This window comes from Triturus cristatus, chromosome 10 (assembly GCF_964204655.1).
Source record: "Triturus cristatus chromosome 10, aTriCri1.1, whole genome shotgun sequence".
Classification (NCBI taxonomy): Eukaryota; Metazoa; Chordata; class Amphibia; order Caudata; family Salamandridae; genus Triturus; species Triturus cristatus.
In genome coordinates, this window is record NC_140593.1 from 1,237,413,344 (window position 1) to 1,237,432,133 (window position 18,790).

The 18,790-nt window shown below is 53.0% G+C and overlaps 1 protein-coding gene across 5 annotated transcripts in view; it reads left to right on the forward strand.

Annotated features, from left to right (window-relative positions):
* HUWE1 (HECT, UBA and WWE domain containing E3 ubiquitin protein ligase 1) overlaps positions 1-18,790 on the forward strand; it is a 1,878,220-nt gene that overhangs the window by 1,630,257 nt on the left and 229,173 nt on the right. For all 5 annotated transcript variants that reach the window (XM_085629865.1, XM_085629862.1, XM_085629866.1 and 2 more), the window contains one exon: positions 97-212. In XM_085629865.1, the coding sequence (XP_085485991.1) occupies positions 97-212 (116 nt within the window). The remainder of the gene's footprint in view (positions 1-96; positions 213-18,790) is intronic.

Below are 18,790 nucleotides of genomic sequence, written 5' to 3' on the forward strand. Positions count from 1 at the left end.
ATGAGGTCCTAATCCTCAGGCCACATGCCTGAAATGTGTTTAAATTACCAATTGTGGCTAATGAGTGATTTCTACTGTCCTTTTTTTTCCAAATAGCTGTTGCCAAAAGCTGCAAATCCCCAGCTAAAGCCAGCGACAGCAGCTCCAGCAGCACCACTGACAAGACAGCAGTCTCTGGACTGACGGAAAAGCAGCTCCAGCTCTCCGTAGAGGTAAGTCATGACATTGTGTGGACCCAGACAGGGCTCAGTAGTGCATTCCATAAACATTAAAATAATGGATCCTCTTCTCGTAACCATGCTAACTCATTAGTGACCTATTTTTATCAGCTAATAATTATGCAGCATACTTGTAAAATGTCAGTACTGAACGAGACCCCGTGACTGCACTACTTCATGCTTAAACTCCACCCTCTTAAACCACCTCAACACCGTAACCCCTCTAAGCTACAATTTAACACTTTCTCACTAAATCACCCACTGAACTCATTCCAGTAATCAAAGAAGACGAGCCACCTTCAGCACCCTCTGATCAATTTAGCACCCAGTCCAGTAAGTCTCTCACTCTTCCAGCTTTCTCCTGTCTGACCGCTTCACAAATATTTATTCACAGCTGGCCACTGCTCAGCATCTACCACTGTTCTACCTTTATAAAAAAAAAAGAGTAAAAAAACACACTCATCCCTTATTCTTTCTTGTGTTATCACGCAATGTCCCTACTCTCCTTTTTCTCCAGAATACTTAAAAGCCTGTTCTTTAACCATATTGTGCTCTGTCTTTTGGCATTCTACTTTATTCCCTCTACTCTGCTTTCTGCCTCCTTCACCCTACAGAAACTGCATTTTTCACGCGTATCCAGTAGATTCACCACTGCTTCTTTCAGTCTTGTTTGTGAAATTCTCATACATGAAGGCTTATTTGCTGTCTTCAAACTGTTTACCTTCCTTCGCTACGCTTATCCTTCCACTCACTAGTAATCACAGGCCTAGCACAAAATGGCTTACCGTATTGGATGCTGTTCTTCCTTGACACATCAGTATCAGGCTGACTTGCAGTGAGTCGGCATCACCCAGGCTTTGTCCTCAACCTTCTACTTTCTCACTGTACATTACTTCCCTTTGGGGCATTAACTAGTAGTTTGGGTTCTCACAACATCCTCACACCAGTGACATCCAGATCCTTTATGCATTGTCTACTTCAGGTCCCTTTTAGAACATTTATTTCATTGCTGTCTTGCACTGAAAAGCTCTATCACCTCTGCAAAACTCCTTTAATACTGACGTCATGCACTTTCCCTCATCTTCTGAGGGCTAATCCTGCCAACAGTTTCCTCCCCGTTTTGAATGTCCAAATAGCCAGACTCTATCTGGAAAAATTTTGATAGCTCGATCTGCCAGTTGGCTACCTCTCAGACGTGACTTCACTGGAGCCATCCAGCTGCACCTTGACGTTCCCTTTTTGTCGTTTCCTTGTCTCCTCTTCACTGGAGACTGGATGCCGCATTGTTGCCTTTTCCCCGGCGGCTTCGAGGCTGGCTTCAAGGCCGTCTCCGCGTCCACAGCCCTTGCAGTTGATTGCTCCGCCGGCTTCTCCTCCTTCTCCGGAGACCCCTCAGGCCCCTCACTAGTCCATGGGTCTTCTGTCCTACAAGGGCTGGCCATTTCTTCCTCCAGCAGGGCACGGGGACGGGCGACTTAGTTTGCAGCCTTCGCCCACGGAAGAGTTGCTCTCTCCCCCACGTCGCCCTACGAAAGCGAGTGTGGCCTTTGTCCGGACCATCTCCACGGCCGCCGGCATTTTGCAAATGGGCAACCCGGTCGCTTCACTCCCAACGGACCACTTGTTGGAGGTTCTCCACCAGGGCTCTAGTGGAGGGGAGCCGCTTCTTCCATTTGAGGCTTTGCTCCACAACTCTCTTCTGGGGGTGTCCTGCTACGGGGGATTTGGTGCCTCAGCCGCTCCTCCACCGCCACCGTCCTGCCCTGCAAGATCCAGTCTGCCTTTATTCCCACCCTTTGGTCCAGGGCCCTGTCCTGCAGTCTGGTTTTCCTTCCTTGCCTTCAATGTTGCTCCCTCTGTCACAGGAGGCCCGGTGGTTGAACTCCTGAGGACGTAACATCTTCGCTTCCACTAGTGCTGCTCTGCGCGCGCTCAACACACTTTGTGTGTTGGCCAGGGCTACCTCCGACCTATGGGATTCCGCGGAGTCCCTTCTGTCTCACACCTCCCACGAAGGTACCCGTGCTGATCTGCGGCACCATGTGCTGGATGGTTGGGAGTTAAATTCTTTTATTCTCCATTCGGCCTTGGATGTCTGATTCACTCACCCGCGCTATGGCTTGTTCTGTGGCCCTCCGCCGCCACGCTTGGTTGCGGGATAGCGTCTTTCCTGAGAATGTTCGGGAGCGTCTTGTTGACCTGCCTTTTGATGGGATTCTTTTATTTAACACCCACCCGGACTCCGTTATTCAACAACTCCTTGCGGGGCTCCGTCCTCCTCCCCCCTCCGTAAGCTTCGGCTTGTTGTTCCTCAGGTGTCTTATGGGAGGCGTTTCTCCCACCTTTCTATTTGGGCCTAGTGTTTCGGTTGGCCAGTCTGTGTGCTGTGTGTGGCTTGGAATGCCTTTGGGCCCTTAAGTTGGCCCCTCTGTACTTTTTGCTGCTGATGCAGCCCTTCAGATTTTTGGCTGTTAGTGAAGCCATATAGGTCCTCAGGTTGGACCATCTGTGTATTTTTTGGCTGATTGGTAAGCAACTTGGGGTGATATCCACAGGTCTTTTATGTTCTTGACCTCTGCTGCGGGTATTCCTAAGAGGTGTTCCCGTCTTGTTTTGTGGCGTGTCTTACCCTATGTGAGGTACTTGTAGGCTATTGAATAGCTTTGTCCTATGCTGGGCAGGTGTGGATACCTTCTCTGGTTCCTCACGTTTCCTGGTGTCCCTGTATACCGATTGGTGCGGTCTTTTTTCCTCCGCCTTAGCGCAGTTTGCGCTGCTCCAGGTTCTGTCCTACTCAGTATCCGCTGGTATTTCTATCCTTCCTCTACAGGGCTTTTCTGATGGATACATCTGCCAGTGGATTCCTCACCTTGTGAATATCCCCTGCGCCAGCAACATTCGGAAACTTTTGTAGCAGTCCACGCCGATGGGGTCGAAGATGACGTTACAGAGACACGGCTCCGCTCGCGACTCCACTGACGTCACCGGCTCCATAAGAAGACCTCCTCGGCGTGATGACGTCAGTTCCCTTTTTTCCGCGCCGACGACGCCAACGGATTTCGGTAATCGTTACTGGTAGCTTTACCTGTTACTTTGTGTTTATTCCGAAGTTTCTCTGTCTTTCTTCGAGAATGTCGGCAAGGAAGTCTGGTTTCAAGCCTTGCCATGAATGTGGCAAACACATGTCCATTACTGACCCGCATGACGACTGCGTTTGGTGTTTGTCATCGGACCACGATGTTGAAGGATGTTCGTGTTGCAGGAAGATGAGCTCAAAGGCTCTTAAGGAAAGAGAGGCAAAGCTCTTTATCGCCCGGATGAAGAGAAAGGAGAAAAGAGGTAGAAGAAGATCCAGGTCGAGGTCGGCTTCCAAGTCGACGTCGGGACATGCTTCAAAGAGCAAGAAGCATAAGAAGAAAAGGAGGCATTCGTCTCATCACAAGGCCTCGACGTCGAAGTCTAAATCACCTGCTCGGCGTCGAAGGGAGTCAGTGTCTCCTTCTCCTGTTCCGGCTTCGCCTCCCGTTCCATCTTCTCCTGTGTTTTCTCCGGCTCCGGCTGGTTCGCCGGTGCCGGCGTCCTCTCCGGCGCCGATGGCTTCTCCAGGTCCTGCAGGTCCTTCGGCTCCGTCTCCGACTCCGGCCCAGGAGGAGGATGATCAGGCTCCGGGTGAGTCTGTGACGCCGCAAGTTCCACCGTCGGCGCCGGCAGGCCCGAGTCCGGTGTTACCTGACCAGTATCCGGCTTTCCCTAATCCAGGTCAGGACCCCTCGCAGTATCTCAATGCGATGTATGGGGTGTTCTCACGGGCCATGTATTCCTCTGGTGCACCTATGGGTCCGATGGCTTTTAATCTGGGAGTGCCGCAGGTTTATCCTCAAGCACCGTTTATGCCTTTCTTCCCAGCGACGCCGTCTTGGCAGATGCCGGCGCCGAAAACATCGACGCCGCTTCCCTCTTCACCGGCGCCGGCTCGACCTCGTTCGACGCCGGCTGCTCCAGCTGATCCGCGTTTGACGCCTCTGCCGGCGCCGTCGGATTCGATCACGGCGCCGCCGACGCCGCAGGTGCGGATCCGTTCCAGGAGGGAGGCGCAGAGAGTGCTGGAGGAGAGGAGCTATCTTATGGATGAGGCTGAAGAGGCAGAATTGGTCGAATCCGATGAGGTGTTTGACGAGTTGAAGGAGGCAAGTGGGTTGGATTTGTCTCCGGAGTGGGAGATCACTCCTCCTTCAGATGAACCTTCAAAAGACGCAGCTCCTTATCATGCTGTAATCAGAAAGGCTGCAGAGTTGTTGGACCTTCAATTGCCATCTGTTGAGTTCAAGTCCAATATCTTGACTGAGGTGTTGCACTCTCCAACTGCAGTGTCAGAGCCGCTGTTGCCTTTTAATGAAGCTATATTGGAGCCTGTGTTGGATGTGTGGCGCAAGCCTTTTTCAGCTCCTGCGGTGTCCAAGGTGGTTGCAAGGAGATATAGGGTGGCTCCGGGGGATCCTGAGTTTTTGTCATCACACCCTTCACCTGAAAGTCTGGTCGTTCAGGCTGCTTGTTCTGGACGTTCAAAAGGTGCGTTTCCTCAGGTCCCAGGGGACAGAGAGGCCAAGAAGGTGGACCAATCAGCCAAGAAAGTCTTTTCTTCAGCCAGTATGGCATTAGTCTTCTAATGCGACTTGTTTATTGGGGCGCTATATCCATGCGCTTATGGATTCAGCTAAAAAGTTGGCACCGAAGCTGTCGGAGGTGGATAGGGCAGGCTTCAGTGAAGTACTGTCGGATGCCCAGGCGGCTGCTCGCCAGGTTATACAGAGTGGCTTGGATACAGCAGACTCAGTTGCCAGGGTCATGGGGTCTTCAGTTGCCACCAGGAGGGGTGCATGGCTTAAGTCCTCCGAATTTTCTTCGGATGTCCAGTCGACCTTGTTGGACTTACCTTTTGATGGGTCTGGTCTGTTCGGGAAGAAGGCTGATGCAGCTCTCGAGCGCTTCAAAGAGAGTAAGGCTACGGCTAGGTCGTTGGGCCTTCAATCCCAGCCGAGAGGTACTTTCAAAAGGTACAGAGGTTTTGGAAGGGCGAGTTTTCGTTCTTATAGACCAGCCCAGCAGCAGCAGCAGCAGCAGCAGCAGCAGCAAAGCTCCAAGGGATATAGAGGAAGACTTAGAGGTCGCTCACGTGGCCGTCAACTCTCCTCCTCCTCTTCCTCTTCCTCTGCCCCTCCCACCACTGCAAAACAGCCCTAGATTCGACATTCCGGATCATGCTGGTCCTGTGGGGGGCCGGCTTACCCATTTTCTACAAGATTGGGAATCGGTTACTACAGACCTTTGGGTTCTGGATCTTGTAGAAAATGGGTACGCCCTTCCCTTTCGGGAATTCCCTCCAGTTTACCCTCCTTGCCAAGGTGCTTGCTCGGAGGACCACCGTCTTCTCCTGCAGGAAGAAGTCCTGAAGTTGTTTCAGAAAGGGGCGATAGAGGTGGTTCCGGAGCAGGAGAGGGGTCAGGGATGCTACTCCCGGTATTTTCTGATCCCGAAGAAGGACGGCAGATTGCGTCCGATACTAGACCTCAGAATCCTGAACTTTTACCTGAAACAGGAGAAGTTCAAGATGCTCACCCTTGCGCAGGTTCTTCAGGCGCTGAATCAGGAGGACTGGATGGTGTCGCTCGACTTGCAGGATGCGTATTTTCACATCCCCATCCTGAAGTCGCACAGGAAGTATCTCCGTTTCACGGTAGGATCGCAACATTATCAGTTTGCGGTCCTCCCGTTTGGTCTTACTTCGGCACCTCGAGTCTTCACAAAGGTGATGGCAGTGGTGGCAGCCCATCTCAGAAGATCGGGAATTTCGGTTTTCCCTTATTTGGACGACTGGCTGATCAAGGCGGAGTCGTCGGAGAAGGTGCTGTGTCATCTGCAAGATACAACTCGGCTGTTGTACAGATTGGGTTTTTCGATCAACGTGCCCAAATCTCACCTGGTGCCCTCTCAGCGCAACCTGTTCATAGGTGCGGTACTGGACACTACTGTGTGTCGAGCATTCCCTCCTCCTCAAAGGATTCTCGACATACAGGAAATGATTCCTTTGTTTTTCAGCGGAGCGGTTGTTCCAGTTCTGAAGGTCCTTCGCCTGCTCGGTCTGTTCGCTTCCTGCATACTGTTGGTCAACCATGCACGCTGGCACATGAGGGCGCTCCAGTGGTGCCTCCGCAAGCAGTGGTATCAGCACAAAGGGGATCTCAGGGAGTCTGTGAGGATCTCCAGAGAAGCTGCAGCGGATCTATCTTGGTGGAGCGTGGAGGGCAATCTGTCTCAAGGAAGGCCCTTTCATCTACCTCCATCGGTGACCACAGTGATAACGGATGCATCCACCTTAGGGTGGGGTGCGCATCTGGGGGATCTGGAGATCAAGGGTCTTTGGTCTCCAGAGGAAAGGTTGCTTCACATCAACCTTCTGGAGTTACGGGCGATACGCTTGGCGCTCAAGGCCTTCCTCCCTTCCCTTCGCGGTCAGTCTGTTCAGGTTCTGACGGACAACACTACCGCGATGTGGTATATAAACAAGCAGGGAGGAGTGGGGTCTCTTTGTCTATGCAGAGAGGCCCTGCGTTTATGGTCCTGGGCTCAGGACCATCGGATTTGTCTGATGGCGAATCATCTGGCCGGGGTGCTGAACGTACGTGCGGACAGTCTCAGTCGGCAGTTCTCTGCCGACCACGAGTGGAGGCTCCATCCGGAGGTAGTTCGTCACGTCTTTCGGACGTGGGGAACTCCTCGGGTGGATCTGTTTGCCACTTTCGAGAACGCGCACTGCCTGTCATTCTGCAGTCTCCAGTATCCGATGCAGGGGGCGTTGGGAGACGCGTTTCAGTTGAGTTGGGGCTCACGACTCCTTTACGCGTTTCCTCCCATACCCTTGATTCCTCGGGTTCTGAGGAAGGTTCGCCAAGACCGGGCCCAAGTTATATTGATCGCCCCGGATTGGCCAAGAAGGGTGTGGTACACAGATCTTCTCCACCTCTCCTCGTGCCCTCCGCTCCGTCTCCCTCTGAGGGCAGACCTCCTCTCGCAGTCGGAGGGGCAGGTTCTACACCCCCACCTCCAGAGCTTACACCTTCATGCCTGGAGATTGAACGGGGCAACCTGAATTCTTTCTCTCTCCCGCCAGATGTGGTGGATGTTATTTTATCGGCCAGGCGACACTCCACCAAATCCATATACTCCTATAGGTGGTCTAAGTTCGTTCTCTGGTGTGGAGAGAGGTCGATTGATCCCTTTAAGGCTCGTTTGTCTAACATTCTGCAGTTTGCTCTTTCTCTTGCCCAGCAAGGCTTTGCTGTGGCCACTGTTAAGGGATATTTATCGGCTTTGTCGTCTTTCCTATGCCTGCCGGATCAGCCGTCCTTGTTTAAATCACCTATTGTGCTTAGGTTTCTCAAGGGCCTTACGAATAAATTTCCTCCTACTCCCTTTATTGTACCTCAGTGGGACTTAAACCTTGTACTGACTTATCTTATGGGTTCTCCTTTCGAGCCCTTACATAAGTGTCCCTTGAGACTGTTGTCTTTTAAGACGGTTTTCCTCGTTGCAATCACCTCGGCAAGGAGAGTAAGTGAGCTTCAAGCTCTTAGTTCAAAACCCCCATTCTTGACTGTGCATGCTGAACGAATGGTTCTCCGGACCAGGGCTGCGTTTTTGCCTAAGGTGGTAACTCCCTTCCATCTGGGGCAGTCCATTACCCTTCCTACCTTTTATCCTCCCCCTCACCCTTCCAAGGAGGAGGAGAGACTTCACCGCTTGGACCCTAAGAGGGCGGTGAGCTTTTACCTGGACAGGACTAAGGACTACAGGATTGATGACCAGCTCTTTGTGGGCTTTGCTGGCTGCAGAAAGGGTCGTGCGGTGCACAAGCGCACCCTTTCAAGATGGATTGTGCTATGCATCAAGATCTGCTACTCCCTAGCTGGTAAGGAGCCTCCGGAGGGTTTAAGAGCTCATTCCACTAGAGCAAAGTCTTCTACCTCTGCTTTGTCTAGGGGTGTTCCTGTGGAGGACATTTGTAGGGCGGCAACTTGGGCCTCCCTTCACACCTTTGCAAAACATTATTGTTTAGACTCTGAGGTGAGGAGGGACGGACATTTTGCCCGTTCCGTCCTTCAGGATTTTCTGGTATAGGGGGATGGACACCCTCCTCCGGGAGCGGGGACTGCTGTGGAATCTTTTCACAAGGTGAGGAATCCACTGGCAGATGTATCCATCAGAAGAACAAGTTACTTACCTTCGGTAACGCTTTTTCTGGTGGATACAGTATCTGCCTGTGGATTCCTCACTGACCCACCCGCCTCCCCGTTGTCCATCCTTCTATTCCAGTGACTCTATGACGGTAATTCTATTGATGATTTCAAATGTATTTATGACTGTCAAGGACATTGGGTTATTTCTAGTGCTTTGATGTTTCTTTTCCACACTGTGTGTGTTGATATGCATATTGTGTACTGTTTATGCTGTTTATGTACATATTGCTGTCAGTCCGTCCGTGTGCCTCGAAGGCACGGAAAAAAGGGGCGGAACTGACGTCATCACGCCGAGGAGGTCTTCTTATGGAGCCGGTGACGTCAGTGGAGTCGCGAGCGGAGCCGTGTCTCTGTGACGTCATCTTCGACCCCATCGGCGTGGACTGCTACAAAAGTTTCCGAATGTTGCTGGCGCAGGGGATATTCACAAGGTGAGGAATCCACAGGCAGATACTGTATCCACCAGAAAAAGCGTTACCGAAGGTAAGTAACTTGTTCGTCTGTCGTGTGTTTTGCCCTTTGTTCCTGAGGGCTATCTGCTTCTGTGCATTTTGCCTTCCCTCTTCAGCCTCTGGATCGCCAGACCGACTTTGCCATGCCGTCTGCGGCGTTGTGTTTTGGTTTTTCTACCTTATCTTTAGACGTTTCGGCCTGGTCCTCTGCCTTGTGTTCCAGGGGGGCTAGGATTTTCCTGGTGTTCTCCTGTGTTCTGGTTGATGGCTTAGGGTTGTACTACATATTCTCCTCTTTATCTTCTGGCCTATCCCGTTTCTCTTCGCGGGCCGGGTTGTGGTTTTGGGACGGTCCTTTTCTGGGGCTTGTTCTGGGGTTCCCTTGCCTCTGTCTTCGTCTGGCGCTCGGCTGTTCTGCTCACACTACTTCATAGTATTTACCTGCTGCACACGCCTGGTCGTTCTGGTCCTCCTCTTGCGCCTCTGTGTGTGCTTGTGTGCTCCTGTCCCTTGCTTTGCTGGAGCTTTGCGCGACTGTGTCTTCCTTCTCACGTATGCTCTTATCGGCTGTGGAGCCGTTCCTGCCTTGTCCCCTGTCTCGGGGCCGATGCCCGTTCAGCTGTCCCCTTCGCTGTGTGTGTTCGTTCTCCTGAGGCGGACTCTGCCTCCGTTCCACCTCTTCTTGGATTTTGCGGGTGGTTCTTTTCTTCCTCTGGTAATCTCTTGGTGCCGTCTGTCCCTCCGGGTTTTCTGGCGGACGCCCTTTGCCCCTCGGGTAGGCTTGTGATATCCTGGCCTTCCCTTCTCCTTGTTCTTGCTTACTTCTGCTTGGTGGGGGCTGGGCCGTCCTTTTCCCCATGGCACATTCCCTGTTGGGGCCCTGTGTTCTTCCAAGCTGGTGAGGTTCTCTCGCAGACCCTCGTCCCCTCTGGGTATGGCTAGGGTATCTATTCTACTTTAAGGAATCTGCAGCTAGTAGTCTCTATCAGATGTATAAGGTTCGAGGCATGTGGGCTGCTGAATTCATATCTGTGCATAGATCGCCGCCTAGTGTTGGGTCCGGATGTTTGCACGTTGTTGTCCTGGAAGAGTCTTCGAAGTATCCTTGGATAGGTGACTCCTCCCATGGACTACAGTGCGCATGGGCATCCTCTCCATCCTCAGATTGTTTTTTTCCGCCATTGGGTTCGGATGTGCTATCTTAGCTCAAGTTAGGAAAAACTTTTGTCGAGGCCACAAGGCCTTTAGTTCGCGTCGGTACTGTTTATCGATCGGGTTTCGATACTTTTTGTTAGTTTACTAACTTTCAGCACCGACTTTGTTCGCATTTGCCTGTCCATCGACTCTACTTCGACGATGGAATCCAGGACGCCATTCAAAAGGTGTCCGGTATGCAATGCGAAGTACCCACACATCGACGTCCATCCGGTGTGCAACAAATGCCTTTCGCCGGACCACGACGAATCGACATGTATGGCCTGTGCCCGGTTCCGTTCAAAGAAGACTCTGCGGAATCGTCGAGCGGCGAGGCTCGAAGCGCAGCACGCGGCACCGGCCCCAGCTGACATCTTCGACGAGGCTGACGACGTCGAAGAAGTAGAAGTCTTACCCTCCAGTCCCGTTTCCGAACACGAACACGAACCCGGATCGGACGAGGCCGACGAGTCACTCTTCCACAGAGGTGAAGACGACACCGAGGTAGGAGACGACGAGGAGGCCTTAGGAGCCGAAGAGAGTAGCTCCGATGATGAACAAGGCCTACCTGTTCAGACCGAAATTTCACCAGCGCCACAGACTATGGCTCCGGTCGAGGGATCGCCTTCGGGCCTTACCCGAGACCTATCACGCAGTCCTTCGGCCCCGCCCTCGGGCCCGGCCTCGGACGTTCAGCGGCAGCCATTACCGCTTAAGCCAGCTGGTTTCCCTTCCACGAAACCGAAACCGAAAGCTGCTCAGGTTCCTACGAAACCGAAACTGAAAGTGGCGCTAGTCGGATCGAGGCCTTCAACACCTTCGACGCCAGCGCACCGGGTCGGCACCGACCGCACCAAGAGAGACTTCGGTGCCGAACTCGAGACGGGCGACATGGGAGTCGACAAACGGAAGAAGGTCATCGGCGCCGACAAACCTGCCCGGTTACCGGCGTCGACGCCACCGACACCGAGGGCCGTCCCGCCTGCTACGCCTCGCAGCACTCCCTCGACGACACCAAAACCTCACGTGTCGAAGACGTCGACGGTGATCTCCGCACCTCGACTCGATGCGCCACGGGCGCAGAAGATATCTGCAGCCGCCTCGACGACCCTGGCGGGGGCCACGACCTCTAAGGCGCCCCGAGTACGGCCTGGCGCGATGCCAGGCTGCAGATCCAAGGACGCCCTCCAGGACCCGTCGGGTTCCGGTTCGGCTCCGGCGGTTTCGTCGGTGCCGACCAGCATTACCTTCGGCTTGCCTCCACCCACAATCCCGAAGGCGTTTCAACTCAGGACACAGGTCACCAAAACTGCGGTTACACCTGTCGAGCCGTCTCCGTCACACGTCATAGACGCCGACACTGGCAGGATGATTCTCCACGGCCGAAGGATAACTTCGGAACCGCCATTGGAGCCTTTCAGGATCCCGCTAAAGAGGAAGCTGCCTGTGGACTCAGAACCTCTCCTGTATGAACCCTTCTATTCACCCTACCAGGATCCACACCGGGCCTCCCCCACACGCTCCGACACGGATGCATTGGGGGACTACTTGGATGAACAAGTCCCCTACCATGTGGACACGGACCCTGATGACCAGCAGGACCCTGACCAAACTTGGGGCGACCCTGCAGACCCCAGTGCACCTCTTGATGCACAGGACACACAACTATATGGGCCAAAAACATCACCCACAGAGGATACTGCGGCGTTCAACGCTCTGATTGAACGTGCGGCAAACAACCATGATGTACAGCTTCACTCTGATATCATCGAAGATGACTTTCTAATGGACACCTTTGCATCCTCAGAAAGACATGTAAAGACTCTGCCAATGTTGAAGGGGGTCCTCAAGCCAGCCACTGACATTTTCAAGGAACCCACCAGGGCACGAGTGATAAACCCCAGGATCGATAAAAAATACAGATCAGCACCTGGGGATCCTACTTACATCAGAGGCCAATTACCACTCGACTCCATCGTTGTGGCGAATGCCCGCAAGAGGGCACACTCGCAGACAACGGGTGACGCTCCTCCCCCGGACAAAGAGTCCAAGGTGCTAGAGACCTCCGGCAAGCGAGTTGCCGCACAAGCTGCAAACATATGGCGCATAGCTAACACTCAAGCGCTCCTCGCTCGCTACGATAGAGCGCACTATGACACACTGGAGCAACTTCTTCAGCACCTCCCTGACCCCTACAAAGAAGGTGCAGAAATCCTTATCAGAGAGGGACAGCTACTCACAAATGCTGCCATTAAATGTGCACTAGACGCTGCAGACACGGCTGCCAGGGCCATCAACACTAGCGTCATCCTACGACGTCACGCCTGGCTACGTATCTCAGGATTCAAGCCTGAGGTACAAAACAATATACTTAATCAGCCCGTCAACCCCGACTTTTTGTTCGGACCTGAGGTTGACACCACCCTCGAGAAGATAAAAAAGGACACGGACACTGCAAAGTCCATGGGCGCCCTACAAACTCAGTCCTTTCGGAGCGGCTCCTTTCGTCGCCCCGGAAACAAGGGGGCAGGTAGAGGACAGGGGTCACAACAAACATATAACAAGGGTAATACGCAGACCACCTACGATAAGAACACCCGAGGTGGCTATCGTGGCTCCAGTACCAAGGGCAGAGGACGTGGCTACGGCAACACCAGGTCCTCCCCCAAGAACAAGCAGTGACGCCCTCTCCCTTCCTCCCGACCACATAACACCTGTCGGGGGAAGGCTACAACGGTTCCTGTCCACGTGGAACTCCATCACCACGGACAGGTGGGTCAAAGATATTATAAAACACGGTTACTGTCTGGAGTTAACTTCCACTCCACCCACAATACCACCAAGAAACCGTCCTATGTCCTCAGAGCACTTAACGCTCTTACAGCAAGAGGTAGAAAGTATGCTTCTAAAAGGCGCTATCGAGCTCGTACCCATCCACGAGCAGGGCACGGGGGTTTACTCCCTCTACTTCTTAATTCCAAAAAAGGACGGGTCGCTCAGGCCTATATTAGACCTGAGACCCCTGAACCAGTACATTCTTTCAGAGCACTTTCACATGCTCACTCTACAGCAAGTCCTTCCGCTTCTCAAGCAGGGAGACTTCCTAGCATCACTGGACCTCAAGGATGCGTACTTCCACATACCCATCCACCCCTCACACAAAAAATACCTCAGGTTTACTGTTCAGGGGCAGCACTATCAGTTCAAAGTCCTTCCCTTCGGCGTGACAACAGCGCCCAGGGTTTTCACGAAGTGCCTAGCTACGGTGGCAGCACACTTACGGAGGCAGCATATACACGTCTACCCCTACCTAGACGACTGGCTCGTTCAAGCGAAGTCGGCCCAGCAATGTGCAAGCCATATGTCCCGCACCATTCACCTTCTTCACAGTCTGGGATTCTCACTAAATTACCCAAAGTCCCATCTCCAGCCCGCACACGTACAACAGTACCTGGGCGCGACTATAGACACTCTGGCGGCCTCAGCTCAGCCAAGTTTAGTGAGGATCAACAGCATACAACTGCTGATCTCCAAGTTCAAACACAATCACTCGCTTCCAGCGCGAGTGTTTATGCAGTTGATAGGCATGATGGCCTCCTGCATCTTCATAGTCCCGCACGCGAGATTACATATGCGCCCACTTCAGGAGTGCCTAGCACGTCAGTGGAATCAGGCTCAAGGACAGTTGAAAGACCTAGTGTTGGTGAGCGGTCGGGCATACAACTCTCTGCATTGGTGGAATCCACAAAACCTTTGCAAGGGGCGACCGTTCCAAGAGCCTGTTCCACAAATAGTACTGACAGCGGACGCGTCTCTCCAGGGATGGGGAGCTCATGTACTACACTACACAGTGCAGGGACTATGGACGACACAACAGAAGAAGATGCACATCAACCTTCTGGAACTGATGGCAATCTTCCTGGCCATGAAGGCTTTCAAAGTACATCTGTGCAACAAGGTCGTGTTGATCCGGACGGACAACATGACCGCAATGTACTACATACAGAAACAGGGAGGGACACACTCTCCACAGTTGTCTCATCTGGCTCAGAGCATGTGGAAGTGGGCCATTCAGAGGAACATGTTCCTCATGGCAGAACACCTCCCCGGCAAGGACAACCAGATGGCGGATCTGCTCAGCAGACACAGCCACCAGATGCACGAGTGGGAGTTACACCCATCAGTACTCCAACCGTACTTCCAGCAGTGGGGTCACCCAGAGATAGACCTATTCGCGACAAGCGAAAACGCAAAATGCCAAAGCTTCGCCGCCAGATTCCCACATCCGCAGTCGCAGGGCAATGCGATATGGATGAACTGGTCCGGCAGATTTGCGTACGCTTTTCCCCCAGCACCGTTGATACCGCTGGTGGCTCGCAAACTCCGACAACACTCCCTGACACTCGTCCTAGTTGCTCCCACGTGGGCACGCCAGCCGTGGTACACCACCTTCCTCGAACTTTCCGTGGTACCGCATCAAAGGCTGCGGATCAAACCCGCGCATTTGACGCAGAACCATGGAGAGGTTCAGCACCCAGATCCGCAACAGCTGAACCTGGCGATCTGGCTCCTGAAGTCCTAGAGTTTGGCTATCTCAATCTGCCACCTGACTGCATGGACATCATCAAGGAGGCCAGGAGACCCACTACAAGAGCTTGCTATGCAGCCAAATGGAAAAGGTTCGTCATTTATTGCGGTAATAATGACATTAACCCGCTGGACGCATCCATCCACGACATCATATGTTACCTCTTACACCTATACCGATGCAATCTGGCGTACACCTCTATACGTGTCCATTTGACCGCAATATCAGCCTATCTGCAAACCAGGCAGCACCTCTCTCTATTCAGAGTGCCTGCCATCAAAGCATTCTTGGAAGGACTCAAACGAGTCATTCCACCTAGTCACCCACCGGCTCCAATGTGGAACCTCAACTTGGTCCTCACACGCCTGATGGGTCCACCCTTTGAACCTCTACACTCATGCGAGATTCAATTCCTTACCTGGAAAGTAGCCTTCCTGGTAGCGATCACTTCCCTAAGAAGAGTTAGTGAACTCCAGGCACTAACCGTTCAAGAGCCATTTATTCAGGTTCACGCCAACAGGGTCGTACTACGTACCAACCCCAAATTCATGCCCAAAGTAATATCGCAGTTCCACATGAACCAGACTATTGAACTGCCCGTTTTCTTCCAAAACCCACAAACTGTTGCAGAGCGGGCATTACATACACTAGATGTACGGAGGGCCCTCATGTACTACATCGACAGGACTAAACCCTTCAGGAAGACAAAACAACTATTCGTTGCCTTTGCCCCACACCACAAAGGTAACGCCATCTCCAAAGCAGGGATAGCCAGATGGATAGTTAAGTGTATTCAAATCTGTTATCAAAAGGCAAAACGCACATTAACTATTCCACCACGAGCCCACTCAACACGCAAGTTGGGGGCTTCCATGGCCTTCCTAGGAAATATTCCCCTGCATGATATATGCAGAGCAGCCACATGGTCCACTACACACACATTTACAAAACACTATTGCGTAGATGTGCAGTCAAAACAGCAGGCAGCTGTAGGACAGGCTGTTCTCAAAACACTTTTTCAGACCGCTGCAGCTGGCACGGGTAGCCGCCGCCAATAGAGGGCACTGCTATGTATTCTATGCACAGATATGAATTCAGCAGCCCACATGCCTCGAACTGAATATGCTACTTACCAGTATGCATCTGTTCTTGGCATGTAGGGCTGCTGACATTCATATCGCCCTCCCTCCTCCCCGGCGCCTGTCGCAGCTGCAGCTCTCAGAATTATTGCAAGCATGGTCATCACTTTCTGTATCTACTCCATCACTGCCACAATGGCGAAAAACAATCTGAGGATGGAGAGGATGCCCATGCGCACTGTAGTCCATGGGAGGAGTCACCTATCCAAGGATACTTCGAAGACTCTTCCAGGACAACAACGTGCAAACATCCGGACCCAACACTAGGCGGCGATCTATGCACAGATATGAATGTCAGCAGCCCTACATGCCAAGAACAGATGCATACTGGTAAGTAGCATATTCATTACTTACCTTCGGTAACGATGTATCTGGTAGAGACGATTCTAGCCGCAGATTCCTTCATGACCCGCCCGTCCTCCCCGTTCTGCGAGGACCTTTCAGCTGGTCTTCTGCACTCGTCTCCTGCACTAGTCTCCCTCCGGGTGGCTTTGTCTTCTGCGGGTGCCCTCTTTCACTTCCTCCCTGGCAGGATGCTTCGTTCTGTCTGTTCCACTCCTTCCTTTCTGGTGATTGGACGATAGGTTCATGTGTTCTTCTGCATCCCTCCACCCTGGTTTTCCAGTGTGGGGCTTCCTTATAATCTTCTCCCTTTTTTCATTGCTTGGGTTTTCTGACTCCTCTGCAGTCCTCTGGGTTGGGGCCTCTTGGCTGTGCCTCAGCCTTTAGTTCTTTACAGGGAATCCGACACTCCTTGATGGTGTTGTCTTAGGGTAATTTGTCTCAGCTTCTCTGTTCTGGAATTGTTGCCCTTCACTGTTATAGATTGGGGTTGCAGACTTCTGTCGTCTGATGCAACATTTTTCACATGTTTTTCTGTCTCCTCGGAGGATATCTCCTTCGCTTTGCAGGGTTGCTTCTGAGATCGGTGCTCTGTTCTTTCCTTTCCATGACTTTTCGTAACGCAGTGCTTGGCACTGTCCCTAATGGTGCTGTTGCTCACCATTTGCTTCTTCCCTTTCTGTTTCACTGATATTTTCGTACACTGTTCCCATACTTTCACAGTTTTGTTTGTGATGTCTTCGCGTTGTGGCGCCGAAAAGTTCTCTGAAGAAAACAGACGTCCGCGCACCGTGATGGGACTTATGTGACCTCGCTGACGTCACGCCCACGGACAACGTCTGGGCAGAGTCGCGTGGTGTGTGGTGCCGGATCCAGTCTCACACCTGGGGATAATTCTATGTTAAGGAATCTGCAGCTAGAATCGTCTCTACCAGATACATCGTTACCAAAGGTAAGTAACTTGTACTTTGAGTCTTCAACCTCTGGCGTATAGGGATGCCCGGTTTAAAGTCTTGCGTGGCTTGTCCCCGCACGATGTCGGTGACAGACCCGCACCGTGAGTGTCTCTACTGCCTGGGGCGCGACCATGCCTCGGAGTCCTGCCCTGAATGCCGGGCCATGGCTCCAAAAACTTTGCGGGAGCGGTTCCGAAAGTTGCTGGAGGCCTGGGAGTCTGCTCCGTGCCATTCAAGATCCCGGTCCTGTGGGAGGTCGAGGGACTGGTCGCGGTAGTTCGACGAAGTCTTAGCACTCGGAGTCAGGTAAGGCGAAGCACAAGAAGTCGAAGAAGCGGCGTCGCACTTCGCCTTCCCCTAGCCTGTCGCGTGACACAGCTGAGGGTGCGGGTGTTGCCACCCCCACGGCTGCGGCGGAGCCTAAGCAGTTGCTGATGGCCTACCCTCCCTTTCCGGGTCATTCGGCGACTCTGGCCCATTTGCAGGAATTCCTGTATGCCATGGCATGAGTCTTTGGGCCGTCTGGCCCCGTCGGCACGCCTTTGAGACCCACAGGCCCGACTGGGGGTCCTCGCTCTTCTGTGTCGTCTGCTCTGACCCGACGTCGTCGACGACTCCGGTTTCGACGCCGAGCGACCCCCATGGATCCATGCATGGATTCTAGCCGATGTCGGTTGGCCTCATATGACCTCAGTCAACGGCGCCAGCGTGTGCCGGCTGCCCGGCTGACACAGTCCCCGGCTTCCACCTCGATGTGTAGACTGTGTCGAACGACGCCGATTCCAACGCTGTTAGGGAATTTCTATCCCTTTCTCCATCCACCTCCCTCTTTTCCGCCTGTCCGGCAGGTTGGATAGGACGGAGAGGACTGGGAGGGGGTCTGAGGACCCTCTCACAGTCCAGTCCGAGTTAGACCCGGACTGGGAAGAGGATTTGGAGGATGCAGGTGACTTGGATTTTACTCCAGAACCTTGCACACTGTCTCCTTTTACCGTGGCTACGGAGGAAGGTGGTACATATTCTGTGGTGTTGCGTAGAGCAGCCGAGGCTCTCCACCTCGAGCTCCCTACGGTGGCCTTCAGGACTAACCTCCTGACAGTAGTGCTTCGACTGGCGTCTTCCTCTACTGAGCTGCTGCTGCACTTTAATGACACACTCTCGTACATTCTTTTGGGCACCTTGTCCAGGCCCAACACAGGGGCTCCTGTGGATAAGAACGTGGCCCGACGCCATCACCCGGCCCCGGGTGACCCTATTTTCCTCTACCAACACCCTACCCCTGAGAGCTTGGTTGTCCAAGTCTCTGCGTCCCTGAGCGCATGCCCTTCCGCACCTCCGGACAGGGAATCCAAGAAACTGGAACAGTTTGGGAAGAAAATGTTTACTTCCGGCAGTTCATGTCTGCGGTCTGTGAACACCGCATGCCTCTTAGGCCGTTATTCCCATTCTGTGTGGGACATGGTTGTGCAGGTGCTGCCTCAGTGTCTGGAGGAGGCCCGGGCGGTGCTCTCCCAAGCTATTGCTGAGGGGAGAGACCAGCCAAGTTCACAATTCGTTGTGGTCTTGACACCGCCGACTCGCTGGGCATGGCGATTTCCACGACAGTG